Below are 18,672 nucleotides of genomic sequence, written 5' to 3'. Positions count from 1 at the left end.
AAAGGAGAACACTGATGCATGTAAAAGGGCTAGTACTTTTTCCTCTTTTTATTAAAGGTAGGGTAAGTGATATTTTTTGGTTAAAACAAAAAGTATTTTGTTAAAAGGTTAAAATACTATATTCTGATAGTAATCATTGCTATAGCGTGTTTGTTCAGTAACAGATGTCTCCCTGTCTCTCCAGCTCTTTAATAAACAGAAAATACATTTTTCGGTAGGTGTCAAAATCTCAGCCAATCAGGAGAAAGTACCCATTTTTAAGCTTAATTTGTATAGTGTTCCAGTTAAAATTTTGTCTGCTCATTTCTTAGTGTCATCACTTCCAATTTCACTTGTTTAATCTATATCCTGATTGAGTTCTCTGTCCTGGTTGGATAAAATTGGAAATGAAACTACAAAAAAAAAAAAAAAAAAAACTACAAAATACATTTTCTGTTTTATAAAGAGCTGGAGAGACATGGAGACTCTTTATATGGACAGGACACTCTATAGTAACGAGCACTATCAGAACATAGACCCATTTTGCAATTATTTGAAACTTTGCAAATCACTTACACTACCTTTAAAGGTATGGACCTGCTGAATATTAGACCCTCATCACAGATTTGACTAGATTATTGCTGCCAAAGCATGTAAAAGGGCTAGTACTTTTTCCTCTTTTTATTAAAGGTATGGACCTGCTGAATATTAGACCCTCATCACAGATTTGACTAGATTATTGCTGCCAAAGAACTCCTGCCTGTTTAACACAGTGTAATTTAAACCGACGCCACGAAGTGGATACAGAATAACTCCAAAACTTGTATTAAAACCTTTATTCCTCGAAAGGCCAGCATCTGTACATTGGCAACAGAAGACAGAACGTGGTGGTTAAATTACTTTCACAATTATAGTCTAGAGTAGATCTGGAAACATTAAAAAAAAAAGTATGAAAGAATGAGAGCCCCTCTCAGCAGTCCTCAATCTATGGTGGCATTGGTCCTCTCATAGGAACACGAGGTGGAGCTCCAGGGGGTCTCGGTGGCATGGGGGGCCCTCTCTGGAAGCCAAACGGAGGGGGACGAGGAGGGCCGCTAGCCCAGGTGGAGCCAGGTGGAGGCATGGGCGGAGGCGGGCCTCTCATACCCGGATGCATGGGATGACCTAGTGAATGAAAGTGGAAAATATTTTATTTATCTACTGCAACTACCATATCCAGCATTTGTATAGATAAGATTATACTTGAAAAAAAAAAGAATGTCATCTGTAATCATCAATCCGTTATTGCATCAATGTTGCTGTAAACCAGGGGTAGGCAACCTTTTTGGGCACATAGATCACTTAACAGTTTTCCAAGGCTGGGGTGATCACCCAGTGGCAGAGAGTGAATACAGCCATTGCTTTTATGTCTTATAGGTTACTAATTTAATAAGAACTGCAGGCACTTTTACGACTTTTCAGGAATTACTTTTGAATCTTTGTTGTTCAGGTATGTTTTACCAACATTTTAGCACAGCTCATTCTGATTCTAGACTGCAATAACCATTTAATTTTGGCTTAATAATAAATGACTTCAGGAAAGAAAAAGTGCCAGTGTGTCATATATACAGCTGATAACATACATCAAGTCCAACATTCATCAAGTCCAAGTCCAATCACTGAGCACCTTTTTTTTATATTTAAACTATCTGGAGGGAATGATACAATGGCAATTATTGTGTGATAGTGATTGCTTTCCTAACAGCCTCAGGTGAAATGATGCCATCCAGAGAGAGCTGTGCAGTATTTGTTTTCGTTATTATACTGGATGAAATACCCAAAGAAGCCTCAGAAGTTTCTTTTTGGAACACAGTTCTTATATGACACAATCTAAGATGGGATGGGATTTCCAATGTAATAACTCTGTGACCCAGGGGGATATCGACCTTTAGTGATGTCAGACTTCAGTGCTCTACTCCTTATATGGTAATGGCTGAGTCATAGTGACATGAGCGTGACGACGTGTCTGCCCGCTGGCCGGTCCTCCCTTAAGCCAATTTCGATATAAGAAGATAACCAAAGTTGACACATATATTCTGTTCCAGAATAAATAAGCTTATTGAGAGAAAATATGAAAAAAAATGTGTAACCGCGAACCGCCTAACCGCAAACAGGGGTCACATTAGCCTCGACTAGAAACCCTATATTATACCTCTATTTAATGTTATTATAACCCAATACAATGTTTTCTGAATTTACCCTGACAAACAAAAACAACAAACTTACCCATCGGGGGTCCATGGCCATATGGTCCTCTGGGTGGCATGCCCATCTGTGGGTGACCGTGTGGGGGCATGCCAGGCGGTGGTGGTGCCCGGTGCTGGTTAGAACCTGGTGGAGCAGGGGGCGGTGGCACCATTCCAGGAGGTCCATGTCCATGTCCATGTCCATGAGGTGGCATGCCCATCGGAGGCATTCCTGTGGGATACAAACAAGGACAGACTCCAGAACTTGCTTTGTGTGACAGGCACAGACAGTTATCATTTCACAATGGCTGTTCAATCCAATCCTGTGTGGTTGCGTAGCCTAAAGTGGCATTTCTTAGACCCGAGGCCGATTCTAAAAAGTTTTCTGAAAAACTACAAAAAGGGTTTCCCGGATTGAAAGGTATAACAACAAATTGGTGTTCCAAGTCTAAATGGGTTAAGCAAAAATGGCAGATAAATGTGTAGAAAATAGTTAATACTGGCAGTTTACAACAAGTCCAACAACAATAACAATAAAAGTACACATTCCCACCACATACAGCATTGTGAAAAATTGCCTTGTGTGCTTGAAGGGGTTAAACTTAAACCACTTAGAACTAAATTGGGGAAACCAAGGTGGCATAATATTTTCTGATTTTATACCAAAACCAATGTGTCAAGTTGAAGTGTCTTTGTGCTAGCCTGGTTCCAGACGATATTCTGCTGGCCATGCCAGGCTATCTTTGTGCAGGAGTCGGGACACTAATCTGTGCTGGAGAAGAACATCAGGTAAAGGCTGACATTTGAAGTGTTCTTACCTGGGTGCATGCCGCCAGGTGGGAAGGGAGGAGGTCCAGGTGGAGGCCCCGAACCAGCAGCGTTTGGTACCTGTCCCCCTTGGTTTAGGGGCATGGACATCCCTGGCGGCATCCCTGGGGGCATCGACCCTGGGGGAGGTACAGGAGGAAAGGCTCCGGGCGGTGGCATGCCTGTGGGGGAGGGTAACCGCACTACTCAATTTGGGCTGTTTATTAGAGCAGTGGTTCTCAAACTCTTTCATGTCAAGGACCCCCAAATTGACACTTATTAGCCCGCGGACCCCCATTTGAAAAGATATGCCAGGGACCCCCACAAGAGAAGATTTATACGGCTCTAGCAGTGATTCTCAACCATTTTAATTTCAAGGACCCCCAGTTTGACATGCATTAGGCTGCGGACCCCCATTTAATGGCATTTCTATCTCTGGAACCCCATTTTTGTTTGTAAAATCAATGTTAATTTAACTCAGAGTGTACAAATAGAACTAACGGGTCCATTTGTACACTCTCAGAGTTACAGACCCATAAGGGTCCATTTGGTTCCTAACTATCCATCATTTAGCTGGGGACCCCCTGGAACTCCCTCAAGGACGGTCCCCGGACCCCACTTTGAGAACCAATGTATTAGAGCACACTGTAAGCCAATATGATGCACATGCATTTATGAAGGAACATTACATTTAATGCTCTGCTGGTTAGTAACTAACTAGTCCATACCGGGCCGATGTGCGCAGCCAAACTATATGCAGACTTTTGGGTTAGTTTTGGACAATGATTTAATCCTATTGGCATGTGGTGTGTGACTGATAACCCGGTCATTTACCACCCGACGTGGAATCATTGCCACCCACAACCATGATGAGAAGTTGATGTTTCAGCTAAGCTATGTGTGCTATTAACACAACGTGGATTCAAACAGTGCATGTGTCAATGTGCGTGCTAGTGCTATGGAGATAATATCCAAAGCGCCCTCCCGCTCATAAAACAGTGCGTGTGGACACGGGCACTTAATGAAAGTCCTTTATAAGTTTGCAGCATCTGTATGTTCTGCCGTTGTTTCTGTGTGTGTGTGTGTGTGTGTGTAAGCCAAGTAAAGTGTAGCCAGACTAGAGATCCCAGAGCCCGGACTATGAATGTCTGGCGTTTACACAAAACACTAATACACAGCTTTTATTTTGGGAAAGTGAAAAACGGGCTTCCACACTGTCTGCCTAAGCTAATGGTCAATGCCCGTGTGCAAGTTCAGATCAATTGCTCAACCCACTGAGAAGAACCATGCGGAACACAGAGACAGACTGACGGACAGAGGCTTCTTAAGTATATAATACTAGGATAATCAAGTTGTATTTGTCAGTTCCCAAATTATGTAGGACATCCATCTAGGATACCATAACTGAAGCATCACGTTAGTTCAGGCAGATGCAGAAGTCAAGCACCCATCAGCATTTCATTCACAGTTCACACTGCTACAGCTGATAAGGATGAGCAACTCCTCATCCAATCATAAACTGACAGCTCACACTCCTCTGCTGATATTTCATGCCATTTGTGCTGCCATCGTCTCAGAAACTCTCCACCACCCCAACCATCTCCTGCTATTGCAGCATCTCAGAATTGCATGGTTCATGCTATCATTTCATATATTGTATGTTTATCATGTGGGGTAGTAGTGTCCCCAGCTCCCTTATACACACTCGCTCAGATTCATTGGGGACCATCACTAAGTCCAGAGCCTTTTTGATGTTGCAATAAATGGTTTTAAATTACTGTTAATGATAAACAACTTAAAGTTACAAAAAAAACTACACAATGTTTGAAGTAGAAATGATAAAGAATGTAAAATACAAAATTGTAAGGAAATGTACAAACAGAGACATTGCAAACATAAACTCCATAACCAGCTTAAGCACAGTGGTTTGGCCCTACCTGGCATGGGCATCCCTGATCCCAGTGTGGTAAGGACGGGTGTTGGTGCACTGGGTGGTGGTGGTGCATCTGCAAACAACTGGTGGGGTCTGTCGGCCTGGGAGAGGGGGTTCTGGGCTGCCAGGAGGCGCTCAGCCGCTGAGCCATGCCTTTCACCTTTGGAATCTTTCTTGAAAGCGTAAGACACCGTGATGGGCCTGTTGCAGAGGTACTGGCCATTCATAGCCTCAATGGCCGCATCCGATGCATCAAAACTGGCAAAATTGATGAAGGCATACCCCTTGGAGTTACCAGTGTCTGGGTCACGCATGATTTTGGGTGTCTGAAGGATTACGCCGAAGGCACTGAATGTATCGTAGAGCAGCTTCTCGTCAATCTCTGGATCCAGATTACCGATGAAGATGTTAGCTCCCACATCCAGGTTTTTGTTGTGCGCAGAAGCCTTATTGACTCGAATGGGCTTGCCATACAGTTTGATCATGTTCATAATTTTTATGGCATAGTCAGCATCCTCTTCACTGAGGAACTCCACAAATCCATAGCCTGGGAGAGAAAAAGGGTTAGTTGGAAAACGTTGGCAAGTAGAATTCAATAGCCTATTTTACCACAAGAGATTACAGGATTACTTAGAAAGTTAAATATCACAGTAAAACTGCAGCAAGAGTCACCTTGATAAGGCATACAAGATATTAAAGGCTATTACAGTGCCAGTGTAATGTTAGTTGCAGTTTCCTTCCATAGCCGGTGTGTTTCTGGCAGTTATATGTTAACCCTCGCAAGATTTGATCCAAAGCGATCTAGATCAGTGGTTCCCAACCTTTCTTCCTTGGAGCCCCCCCCCCCCCCTTCTTACATCTGAGAAAAGCTGAAACCCCCACACGTGCAAACTTTAGATTTTTTCAGAAAGGTTACCTCTCGTACGATGAATAGTGAAAATATCTGGCCTACAAGCTCACAACATGTCGCAACGTGTTGTGAGCTTGTAGATCTGCTATTTTTCTGTATGACAAGTTGGACTGATAACAAAGTGAGAACATACAGGCAGAGACAAACAACCCCCCACCCCCCAAAAGGGGGGTTGGAACCACTGAGTGATTTCCATGGTCCACCTGAAACCGATCAAATCTTTTGTAGCAATGGTAACCTTAAGCCCAATCACCAGATAAAAGAACAATAACACTCACCCTGATGTTGACCAGTAACTCTGTCTTTGGGCATGTGTGTGTTGACCACAGGGCCAGCTTGCAGGAAAAGTTCCCATAGTAGTGGCTCTGACACTTTCTCATCTAAGCCACCCACGTACACTGTGGCGTCTGTTGTGGAGCACAAACAATACGTTTACAATGGCTGCCATGGTTGATGGGAGAATATAACATAGCAAAGTTTGATTGATTGATTGAATACTTTATTAGAGAGAAATGCAAACAACACGAGTACAGCCATACACTTGGTCTAAAAGGACAACACCAAAAATCCTGGGGACTTCCATTGAGGTCCCGTGTATTCGATTCATAGTAACGAAAGCAACAAAATTACTTAGGAAGTAGCCTTGGATCAAGGCTATCATAGATGTATTTGATCGATTTTGACAAGTGCATATCTAGATACGAAAGTAGAAGTCAGACTCGATCAAACACATCTATGATAGCCTTGATCCAAGGCAACAGAGGAAGGGTGTTCAACTAGCCGGCAGTTTCACGCTGTTTTCAAAGCTGATGTTAGCTTAGCAATAGCATGCTGTTTAACTGAGTTCATTCATACGGAGTCAGCCAACAGTACGACTCTAATTTTATAGAAACAACTTAATAAGTCGCATTTTACATCAATATTAACGACACCGACAATAAATAGAAATGTATTTATGATAAATCACTATATAAATACAAAGTAGTAACTAGCTAAATAAGCAGGAACAGCCGACCTCCATGTGAAACGTTACTCCATGGCTTATCACACAGCTATTATCAAGGCTCTCAGGGTAAAACTAGGTACATTATCTGTAAAGTTGGTCAAAGGACTTTACGAGGATGTGTTAGGCAAATAAAACAATGTGAGGCAAAAGAATAAATTCCACTTAGACAGTTGGTTATTTGTTTTGTTACCTTGATTTCGCTCAGAAATTGGTCCCGCCGCCATGTTGAATGAACGCAGAGCGAGCGTCCGTCCACAACGAGTTTATGCCCCGCCTCTTCCGCTTTTGGGGGCGGATATTCCATGAGCTTTTTTTCTTACAATGATATTCAAATAAATGTAAATATAAAATATGCTCTATCATTTCCTGTGTTAACCACTTAAACCCGATATATTATAACTCTATGCTTAAACCCCATATCACTTTCAATTCATATCACTATGAATTGAGTACAAAAGGACCCCAATTCAAACAAGCCAATGGCTTTCTTGGGCTTTTTAATCCTATTTAGTTGACCTTGTATTTGAACTGTACTTTCATGTGCTTTTTTTCTGCAAACTTCTAAATAAAGTATTCAATCAATCAAAACATATGGGTAACAGGAGTCCCTCATGGCTGAATACTAGTGTATTTTCTGTTTGCTGGGGTTCAAGTGGTTAACTGTGTCCTTCATTTGTTGATTCTCAACCACATAAACAAGTAGTAAATGATGGACTTATGCTGAATGTCTTGGATAGTAATGACTTTGGCTGGTTAAGACACACATGCAGATTTTTGTGTCCTATTGTAATTTGGCTTACAAAATCATACACTCATATTCAAATATCCTCAAGTATTGTCAACGAACAGTATCTAACAGGCTATATTGTGAGCAGGCCCAGGGGTCCCAAAAGTTAGGCCTAAGTGGGACCCCAAACGTCATTCAATGAGAGCTTAATTATTTTTGATTTCAGACAAAAGTGCTGGCTACAAAGACCCTGAGGAAATATTGTATACTAAAATAATTTACATGACAAACACTTCTATTGGCTGCTTTATTACATTTAATAAATCTGCTGACGGTATAAATGTGGAAATGGAAAAGAACACCTTGAATTGGTCATAGAAAATACATAGGGGTTGTATCACACAAAATGTTTTTTTTAACTTGTTTTTATTATAAAACACTGTATAAAACTCATATAAACCAAAATATTGGTGAATAAATCATGCGTCATTGAAAGCCAAAGATTTGTATAAAATGGACAGTAACAAGAAAAAATATATAAGCTTACAAATGCTTATGTTTGTTTAACATTGTATAAAAAGCAAAGACGTAACAGAGAATGGTCATAAAGGGATAACATGTACGATGTTTATAATAACAGGGAGTTAATGGCTTAAAAAGTTGTATTACAATCGTACAAAAAAAATGTGCAGACAAAAGAAAATCTCTTACTTCAGAAGTTCTTGGCAAGATACAGCCCACTGTTTAGCTTCTTAATCACATATTTCTGTTTAAATTTCACATATTAGTCTGGATCAGGGTCTCTTTGAAGAGGCAGCATGGGTGTGCAGATTCACAGCACTGTGACTGGGCCAATAATCTGAATAGGGCGCCATTTGCCTATGCTTATCACTATTAAAAGCTGAGGAAATATCATTGGTCCAAGAAAAACAACAACATAATTCAATTCAGGTAGTGAACTGCCAGCTACTTCAGACCCATTAACTACTAAATTCAAAATAGTTAGCAAGTCAATTAAAGAGAAATTGTGTCATTTCAGTGGCTTTAGCATGAAATGTCAGGCTGAAATTAGGTTTGCTTAAGGTTCAATTCTCAACATATTTTGGCAGGCTCTTAACCTCTTTTAGCACTACTCTATGGCAATCTGTGAGGTGTGTAACTATAAGTTACAATAAAAGTATTACTTTAACTGGTGGCAACATGTCCATTAAACTGGGTAGCATTACACTTAGCCATATTTCTATTGGTATAAAACATTTTATAAGCTGAGAAGTAAACTGTTTTTGTGAATTGATAAAAGCAATTAAAAGTCTAATGCAATTTTCTAATGGCACTTTTAAAGCCAGTATAGACTACAATATAGCTACATTTTCAATGTACATTTCCAATGATTATGACAAAATAAATGCAGAGTAAAGTTGTCATATACTGTATATATAGACTTTTGAGTTGTTCAATAATGTACATAACCATAAGGTAGTCAAATGCAGCCCAAAAGAATGAACAAAAATAAGCCTGCGAAACTCAAAAACAGCCCCAAATCTTTTTTGTTGACTCTAAACAACTGACTCTGTGTAAAGGGTAGCTAACTCAGGCAGCACTTGAGGGTGTAACCCCTTGAATGACATATCTTACTGAGCTTGAGCCAGTGTATACTGAGAGCTCATTTCCAAGGTAGTTTGTATAAAACATTGAGTCCATCTTTCGCATACTAGCAATTATTTTAAAAAGGCACATCACCCAAGGAAAGAACAGCAATGTGGTGATAAAATCTGACTACAATCATAATTGTTAACTGCTTACAGTCACCTCCTCAATGTGCAATGAGCTGCTACCACACAGCATTTCACAAGCACTTAGCTATCATTCATCAATATGATATTCGCCCTCAACTCATAAAACTCTTGCCCAGATTTCCTTTTTAGCAGAACCACATCATGAACTTCAATTACAAAACACAACCACTACTAGAAAATACCTTCATGAGTGCAATACTGCAAGAAATACAATAAACAATTAAATGCTAGGATATCAGATTTAAATGAACAAAAATGGTATTATGGTCCTTAGACTTACTAACGTATTGTGTATGTTCAGAAACATAAGTTTTGTCCCATTGACTTGCTCCAGCACTGTTAACAAATCCTTCAAATATGTCAATACCCAAACTGTAAATGCAAGTGCTGTGTGGGTGGACAGTTGACAGCTACAGATAAACTTGCACCAGCACTGCTAACAAATCCTTCATGAAACTCAATAACCAAACTGTAAATGCAAGTGCTGCTTGGGCGTACTCTTGACACCTACAGATCATCATTCATGTTAAAAGCGCTTTGCAAGTAGATGTTTCTGTTCAAATCCCTGCCTACATTTAAGTTGACAACATAAACCTGTTCAAATTACACAAAGAAACACACTCCTCCTCTTTTATATTTGACCCCAGGACACTAACAGTGTCAGAATTATAACACAAATTCTTGCCAAGAGACTACATTTATAACACTTAAAGGCCCTTAGTTGGAATAATTGATAGTGTGTACATTAGGCCCCTCTCATGTTGACCTAACATACATATAACACTTGAAAAAATATCCGTATGTCTTCATACACACATAAAATATAAAAGAAAACATCTGAATGGTTCACTGCTTGACTTCTCGGATAACTGTCTGTTTGCCGAAGTACAATCAGTTATTACTTTTGCCTCATGTCCCAAAAGCTACATTACAAGAGCCAATGATTGTGTTTACATACACATATCTTATTCATGACACCATAGTATTCCACTCAATACATTTCAAGCTAACATTTAAAATGATTTAGAATAGCAGTGATGAGCTCATGTGGCAATTATGAAACTCAAATATTATAAGCGTATTATGATTAGCCAGGAAACTGGTACGTTAACATTTTCTACCCCTTACTATTGGTTACTGAAGTCAGGTAGATATTCTGCTCATTCAAAGATGCATATCAATGTCTTTTTTTTTTTAACGAATGACCTTAAATGGGAAATTAACCAGTACATTTTGTATGTAAACACTCTCATATATTAATATGATTTCAGAGTGATTGGATCAAAACATACCCTTTTGTTTTCTAGTAGGGATCATTCTAATCGGCTGGATTTGGCTTGATGTTTATACTGCCACATGCCCAGTACATTCACTGATGAAAGGCAGGCTTTGTCTCTCTAGCTCGGCAATATAAAACTTACTTTGATTCAGTTCATCTTTAAAATAATGACACTGGATGAAACGTGTGAACATCCACCTGTTGTTATGCCAAGCATACTTACAGGTAACTAAAACCAAGCAATATTGTCCTGTGATCACTAGGCACAAAGAGGTAAAACGGCTATATCAGTAAGCTGAGGACTGATGTGAACAAAATAAGGCATGAATATCTGATCCTCCTAACATGATGTAAGATATGAAACCCTAAAAACTCGAAGCTTTTAAGATACAAAACCTAAAATATCCCAAAGCTTTTAAGATTCAAAACCTAAAAGCTGGGTCAGATCCCACCACCATCATCATCATCAATACTGGTGCCAGCAATCCTATAAAGCGTGAAGGTGTTTTTCCACAAAGAACACTTGACCTGGCTAGTGCGAGGGGAGCGTTGCGCTGTTGGCTGCATTGAGTTGGCCCACAGCTAACATCAGGATGTCTTTCTTCTCCTTGTGAAATCGCAGTTCTCTGCCGGCAAGCCTGGAGTCTTCGAGTTCTCGCTCTGTTGAGGCCAGCTCCTGGCCAATAGTACCTGCAACTCCTTGTTCTCGGTTTACCCAATCAGCGGCCATTTGGGTCCGCATGTCATCATCTAGAGCCCGATGGGAGTAATGAGCCAGCACCTCCTGAAGGGGAAATAAGTTAAATGAGAAACAGTTATATAATATGTTATAAAATGTTAAAGGTTACTATTCACTCGTCTATCAACACCTGCATTCATTAACAAACACACACACACACACACACACACACACACACACACACACACACACACACACACACACACACACACACACACACACACACACACACACACACACACACACACACACACACACACACACACACACACACACACACACACACACACACACACACACACACACACACACACAGTACCTGTCGGGAACATTGCCTTTCTCTCATGGCCTTGAGACTACCATTCCAATGCAGCAGCTGAAATACTGTCATCAATTCCTGAAACAGAAACGCAGTTAAATAGACGAGACCATGGATGCATGTATACAGTGTCGTACTGTAGCTCTGATTATCTTTCATTTCCTTTCTAGTCTTCTTAAAAAAGTACCAGTAATAACGTCTTACATCTGGAAATACAAAGAACTAATCATATGGCAATTTCTTTAGATGAAAAGTTGGTACTATAAATGGTGAGCCATTGATATTGGATTAACTGGTAAACTAAAGCAACACAAAAAAACTAAACAAAAAGCTGCTGTCTCTAAACATGTTACAACCATGGAGTAAATATAAATAATGAGCATTCTAATGCATATATTTTACAGTATGTCATAACTTTCAACATAAGGGTGATTTATACTTTGTTGCATGACGGTGTTGTGCAGAAAGAATAGCTGATCTCACAATGTCTCACAGCGTGAAGCATTGTGAGGTTGTAGATATTTGCGGTGTGTTACATCGCGCACAACAAAGTATATTAAGCCCTTCACTTGCGAAGACCGACTATCCAGCATGGTGAATGAAGACTGCTCTTCACTCACACATGCATGAGTAAGACAGTTCTGCACTCAGTGTTGTTGAGGCCAACTACGCCTGAAGTAACTGTATGACCACAGAGGGTCTGGACTCAAACCCTGTCTAATAGAATGAAATGCTAGTCATCATATGACTACCATGCACACTCACACACATTCCAGATTGACATATATAATATGCACCTGAAACTCCAGCATTGATTTTCCTTTGTTGGACTCAAGCATGAAGCGAAATGCCCCAATTCCCGTGCTGGGGTTGTCTGCCTCTTCTCTGTTACCCTGTGTATAAAGCAAGATGATTAATGTGTGTGTGTGTGTGTGTGTGTGTGTGTGTGTGTGTGTGTGTGTGTGTGTGTGTGTGTGTGTGTGTGTGTGTGTGTGTGTGTGTGTGTGTGCGTGTGCGTGTGTGTGTGTGCGTGTGCGTGTGCAACATAGACACAGATATTCTTTGGAGCATGTGTTTAGATGATGGGATGAAAACATACATTCTTGTATAAAAACAACTTTCCTTAATAGCCTAGGGATCATTCTAATTGGCTGGGACGGCTTGGAGTTGACATTTGCTTCTTTCTTTTTTAACACCAAAACGTATGAGCAGAACTTACTTTGAAGCAGGCTAGAGCCTCACACACGCTCTTCTCAATGAAGTCATCTGTGATCCGGCGGGAGGGATGTTCATTGAAAACAGAGTTCATCAGAGCGATCTTGGCAGCACTACGTCTTGCCTCTGCCTTGGTTGGACAGAACTATAAACAGTGAACAATTTATGTATTAGCTTTCCAAATTCCCACAAAGCTTACAGTATATGCAGCCAAATGCTTAAGTGATAGCAGTTGTTTACTTTATTCATCTACTTTAGCCTTTTTGTAACCCCAATATAATCACAACGCCGTTGCATCATATAAGCTTTAACCACCCTTCATGGATCAGTTGTTGAAAGTATTAAGCTGTGCAGCACAGTCAAATCCAGTGTTCATTCTACTCCAAAAGGGTATAAATGGACCTGTAATTGTATGATTGTTATGACACAAAATATTCAGTTATCATAAAGACATACCTAAACTCTCTCAGACTTTTTAAACAGTCAATAAGTAAATAAACTACTTAATAAGTACCTGGAAACTCCCAAAACAGCTGCCTCCTGGAAGGCTAACATAGCAAACGTATGGTGGGTTGTTGGATGGAACCATTTCATAAACAACAAGAGCCCCATTCCGGAGATCGGCCCCTCTGGTCAGCTTCATCTGCCAAAACTCCTGTAAAGCCTCCACCACGTTAACTGTAAAACACAGCAAACACACAGTAAGATGGTCATATTTATATCCATCTTGCCTTTCAAAGTGCAGCCCTATTGGTTAAATGAACACTTCCTTAAGTTGTGTATTTAGACAGACACAGATTATCCGACATGTTTCCGCTCAAACTACAAAACTGGAAATACAAGACAAGAGGAGGGGGGTCATCACAGAAAACACTGTCAAATATGGATGTCTGGGTTTTTCCTGCTTGGAAAGTATTTAGGTGACTGCCTAGCAAAAAATCCCCTATCTGCTAAGCCAAAAGGGGGGGAGGAAAAGAAAAAAGAAAAGGCCACTGAAGCCTATATTTTATGTGTTTATTCTGTGGATATATGACCCCGTCTTCTGTGCACAAAGAAATAACAAAAGACAAAAGAAATTATAACAAACATCTCTGTCATAAACTATTATTTGTGGTGTGCATTGGCCTGCGGAGAGACAAGAGTGCTGTTGACGTTCTCCAACTCTGTCTGGCTCTCTTTGCCTCTAAGCTCTTCCTTGCTCAGCTCTACTGTTTGATGCAAACACAGACAGCCTACTCTTTGCTCACAGTCACACAGGTTCTGAAGACTGATTGGTATTGATAAGCCTTAGCATTACAGGCCTGAAGTCATCACTCACACGTTCCATCCTGTTCCTGGTTAAATTGCACTACATCACATACAGTACGTATGCGTAGATCCCAAAGTATAACTCATATTTGTACTGTGTCTTTGTCTTTTCGGTCTTTCTTAGTTATATTGGTTGTAAACCGAATCACGTAAATCAAAACATGTGACTTGGCTCCAACTTGAGACTTGACTTAAACATGCACCAAAAGACCCTAAAACAGCTCTGATTATAAGCAAATAATGTGCATTTATTTAGTTGTTGTGATAAAGGTTCGGATTGTCAAATAATATCTGATAGCCACACCTTTCACTGTGCTATTGGCTACTTCAAAACGCTGGGTACATGGTGGTATCCAAATGTTTTTTTTAATTCTAACCAATCATCTCTGTTACCCTTCACTAGTCGAAGGTTTAGATATGGGATTAGTATCTGATTTACAAATGCAAAATAATGAACTCCTGCTATTTATTTTTGTAGCACAAATGTGTAGTGGGGTAAAACACTAGTTGAGTGTTTTACCTGTAGAGGTAAAACACTCATCCACCCAGGTTAAATTTCCGACACCGGCGCCTTTGGCTTGGCCGGGCACTCCAATGAACACAATTGGCAGTGTTGGCGGGTGGGGAAGCTGGCAGAACATGTCCTTCTCACTGCACTAGCAACTTGTTGGCTGAGTCACCTGTTCAATGGGGAGGGGGACCTGAGGGAGATAGTGAACCCATGTGCACGTCACGCTCTCCTGGTAAAAGTCTTTGCTGCCAGGTGAAAAAAGCAGCTGGTAACTCCATGTCTATGGGAGGAGACACATGATAATTTACACCCTACCCAGGCCAACAGTGGGTGGATTGGCAGCGACAGGGACCGCAGTACACATAGGGAATTGGTAATGACAAAATTGGGGAGATGGGGGAATAAAGGGACAATTGTAGCACAGCTATGGAAGAAATACAAATGTTCAATTCCACTATAACTAGTCCTATGTCATTAGCCATGGTCAGCATTCCCAAGTCCCAAAGTCTTCCGTCATAACTTTAGACTTAAAACTTGGATTGCAACATGCCCTGAAAGACCTGTGATTTGACTTGAGACTTTGTGTGACACACCTGAACTGAGACTTGGACTTGCACCAAAAGACATGGAAAACAGCTCTGGTTGTACTGCAGCCTAATTTTCTCAGCAATTATTAAGCAATTCCCAGATAAGATACTTATTTTTGTATAGGTAAACAGTACTTAGAATTGTATAGCATTTGTTATAAAAATGTAATAACTAAAAAATATTAAATAATATCATCATGTGGAAAATAACATCACTGGTTAGGGGCCGACTTTCCCTGTATGATGAAACAGTCGCCCTCCCATAGAAATCTAACTTAATTCACCCTCATTTCTCCCTGTCGCCAAGGGGGCGGGGGACATAACATATAGGAACAATGATTAAAGCCATGAAATAAGCATAGGGTGTAACAAATTCTTGACCGACAAGTATGGCATTGCTAAATTCCAAATTCCATCGCCTGTGTTTGGATATCGACCACACTAGTATTAAATCTGTGGTGATGATTGTTTTTTTTCTTTTCAGGCAATATGCATGCTTTCAACTAATATAATATCTACCACTTATTATTTATTATTATCATTATCCAGTGTGACCCCTTTTCACCACAAAGACCATGTACAATAAGAATAGTCAATCATAACTGTCCATCCTTAGATAAATATACAGTATAGGCTAAGTATTGATCTGAATCTGAACACCCCTGACAGTCATTGTTGTGATTTTTTAGGTCACACAGTGCATTCCTAAAACATCCTTTCTTAAACCGCACCGGACCAGACCACGAACTAGGCAGCTTATCACATTATTGACACGAAAAAGGGAGGGGGGCGCTCATAGCTATAACAGTAACAAGTACTGTTGACCACCACTGTCCTAAATGATGCATACTGTATGCAATAATCAGTCATACCAAAAACAAAATTCCCACTTGTGAATTCGTAGACTGTAGACTCTACAGTAGAGTAGAGTGTGTAGACTGTATACAGCGGACACTAGTCCCCTAGACCAATGGTTCTCAACTTGTGGGCCGGGACCCCCACATGATTTTTTTGGGGGGGCGAGAGGGGGTCCCCAGATGACAGTGAAGTGACAATTTAAGGAATTTTAAGACCTTTTAAATACAAAAAAGAAAGAAAAGAAAGAAAGAAAGAAGACCATTACTGCATCAAAAGTAATCAACAAACTACACAACAAACTGTATACTATAAAAACTGGTCAAACATTGGCCAAATTCTCCAAAAAATATATATATGAAAGAGGCTAAATCTGTGAGCTGTTTTCACAATTTTTATCTGTGGAACCAAGTCAAACAAAATTGAATGCCTCAACTCCTATAAGTGCTTGTCAGGGTGGGGGTCTCCAGTTCAAATATGATTATTTTAGGGGGTCCCCGGTTCTAATATGATTATTTTGGGAGGTCCCCAGGTTAAATATGATTATTTTGGGGGGGTCACAGCCTGAAAAGGTTGAGAACCACTGCCCTAGACTTCCAAATGGCGTACACAACAAGCTGAAAACTGGCCTTGTGGTCCCACAAAATTCCTGAACAGGCATTCCTGCAAGAGAAGAACTTGATACAGGGTCAGCACATCTCCACATGAAAAGAAAGACATGAGCCACACACTGTGACTGGACTCTCTCTACCTCTGCCATAGCCCTGTGTGTGTTTGGCGAAGCTCCGAACGACAGCCTCCACGGCTTCCTTCAGAACCGCCGGGTTCCCCGGGTTGTTCCCCGCACCACCGAGCCCCATCGAGCCGCCCATGGAGCCGTACAGGCTGTGGAACTGTAAGGGAGGCGGCGGAGGAGGGGGTCCGGAGGACAGAGAGGCCGGGGGAGGAGGCAGCAGCAGCGGGGCTATGGGGACCGTCACCCCGGGCCGAAGAGAGGAGGAGCGCAGGGTCCCGGTCGATCCGATCATACCGAACCCATGGATCCCCGGCTGGAGTCTCTGGGAGCGGATATTATCAGGGATAGATTCCATTGTCCCACCACCACGTAAATGTCTTCAAGAAGAACCCACCGGGATCTAGGTGGAAAAAAATGCGTTGTGCGATTGAAAAGTAGGCTCTCACTGCGTTTGAAAGCAACTAAAGGATCGTAGGCTTTCGACAAAGAGAGATGTCGACGAAACAAGCACTTATCCGATGTCTCTTCATAAACAGACCTCTGCTGCTGTGCTCTCTTCTTCTCCCTTCTGGATTAGGCTGTTGGGGTTGTCAATCATGAAAAGGCGGAGAAGAAACCCGAGCCAGCGCCTCTGGTCCAGCACACGCAGGTAGATGGCGCTGTTGCGGTATCTACTGTACAGTAGGCGTGTACTGTTACTGTATATTATGTGAAGGATCAGTACAGCTCATGCTGAAGATAACGTCTGACTTCACCCCACTTCACCCAGGCACAACCCACCCAGTGTTCTAAAGCTGTGGTTCCCAAAGAGTGGGTTGGGGCCCATTTGTGTGGGTCGTGGACATGGTCGTGTGGACCCATTTTTATGGGTCACGAGTAAATATCCTATTTCTAAATTATTCTTATTATTTCAAAAGATGGGTCTGGTATTTAAAATGTCCAAAAAAGAAATCACACTTTTTCATAAATAATAAACATTCTAACATTTTTCAAAATGATAAATTGAAAAAGTCTAAGAAATTCCACAAAAGTACAAAATAAACTAGAAAAAGTGCTCCTTGGAGCACAGGTCTCCGCCAGGTCAGGTACGTTATTGTGGCCTCCTGGTGGCGCTATAATAGGCCAATGTGAAAAGGGTGCCATTTATTCTTAGGTCTTTCACGGCAATCAGACACTGCATTCATGATTTGAGGCATTTTGTTCCAAAAATGTGTTTTGCTAAATTAGACCTGCTGGTGGCGCTATAACAGGCCAATGTGAAAAGGGTGGCATTTCTTCCTCGGCCTAGTGGGAATGTGCGAGTGAAAATTCACGGAAATCGCAAGCTGCGTGCATAGAGGCTTTTTGTTCAAAACGGACCAATCCTGCAAACTTTGGAAGCCAACCATAGGCAATGAGGATGGAATATGGGAAATCGGACAGATTTGTGTTGATCTCATGACTATAGATGGGTTTCCGCGCGACGTCATCACAGAGCAGAGTGCGCAATCTGCGCATGCCTGGGGTAGAACGAACTGGAAGCGCCCTTCACTCTGTTATTGTGTTCGGGATTTAGATAGGCATAATGCTGCTATTATAGGCATAATAGGCATAATGCTGCTATTATATACAAACAGATCCAACTTCCGACAAATCATTTTTATTGAGTAAAGAAGATATTACAAACTGCATAATTTAATCTACTTTCATTAAACCCGGTGAAGACCATTTATTTTATGAATGTACATTTGACTAGAGCTG

The 18,672-nt window shown here is 41.0% G+C and overlaps 2 protein-coding genes across 3 annotated transcripts; both read right to left on the bottom strand.

The window, feature by feature from the left end:
- Positions 1–800: 800 nt before the first annotated feature.
- Positions 801–7,116, bottom strand: sf3b4 (splicing factor 3b, subunit 4). Its single transcript, XM_080442047.1, has 6 exons — positions 7,051–7,116; positions 6,133–6,261; positions 4,949–5,491; positions 3,023–3,193; positions 2,245–2,436; positions 801–1,143 (listed from the first exon to the last, which is right to left on the bottom strand). The coding sequence occupies exons 1-6, from the start codon at positions 7,082–7,084 to the stop codon at positions 965–967; spliced, it is 1,248 nt and encodes a 415-aa protein (XP_080298173.1). The 5' UTR covers positions 7,085–7,116; the 3' UTR covers positions 801–964.
- Positions 7,117–7,994: 878 nt separating this feature from the next.
- On the bottom strand, positions 7,995–17,773 carry lix1l (limb and CNS expressed 1 like). Of its 2 annotated transcripts, XR_013933992.1 has the most exons (7): positions 16,948–17,773; positions 13,450–13,613; positions 12,940–13,080; positions 12,518–12,613; positions 11,721–11,798; positions 10,608–11,446; positions 7,995–10,567 (listed from the first exon to the last, which is right to left on the bottom strand). XR_013933992.1 is itself a non-coding variant. In XM_080441599.1 (6 exons), the coding sequence occupies exons 1-6, from the start codon at positions 17,285–17,287 to the stop codon at positions 11,195–11,197; spliced, it is 1,071 nt and encodes a 356-aa protein (XP_080297725.1). In that variant the 5' UTR covers positions 17,288–17,773; the 3' UTR covers positions 7,995–11,194. The 2 variants fall into 2 exon arrangements, 1 of the variants encoding a protein (XP_080297725.1); XM_080441599.1 differs by having other exon boundaries at positions 7,995–11,446.
- Between the last annotated feature and the right edge of the window lie 899 nt (positions 17,774–18,672).

Source organism: Gymnoscopelus braueri (assembly GCF_963280865.1).
Source record: "Gymnoscopelus braueri genome assembly, chromosome: 11".
NCBI lineage: Eukaryota > Metazoa > Chordata > Actinopteri > Myctophiformes > Myctophidae > Gymnoscopelus > Gymnoscopelus braueri.
The sequence above is the reverse complement of the archived record's forward strand: the minus strand, read 5'-3'. Positions and strand labels throughout refer to the sequence as shown.

Coding starts and splice junctions, on each gene's coding strand:
- lix1l (XM_080441599.1), bottom strand. CDS start 17,287: ATGGAATCTATCCCTGATAATATCCGCTCCCAGAGACTCCAGCCGGGG. Junction 12,614..12,939: donor AGGCTCTAGCCTGCTTCAAA/GTAAGTTCTGCT, acceptor CTTTATACACAG/GGTAACAGAGAAGAGGCAGA. Junction 11,447..11,720: donor AAAGGCAATGTTCCCGACAG/GTACTGTGTGTG, acceptor TTTCCCCTTCAG/GAGGTGCTGGCTCATTACTC.
- sf3b4 (XM_080442047.1), bottom strand. CDS start 7,084: ATGGCGGCGGGACCAATTTCTGAGCGAAATCAAG. Junction 3,194..4,948: donor ATCAGGGATGCCCATGCCAG/GTAGGGCCAAAC, acceptor CCTCCCCCACAG/GCATGCCACCGCCCGGAGCC. Junction 2,437..3,022: donor ACCTGGCGGCATGCACCCAG/GTAAGAACACTT, acceptor TGTATCCCACAG/GAATGCCTCCGATGGGCATG.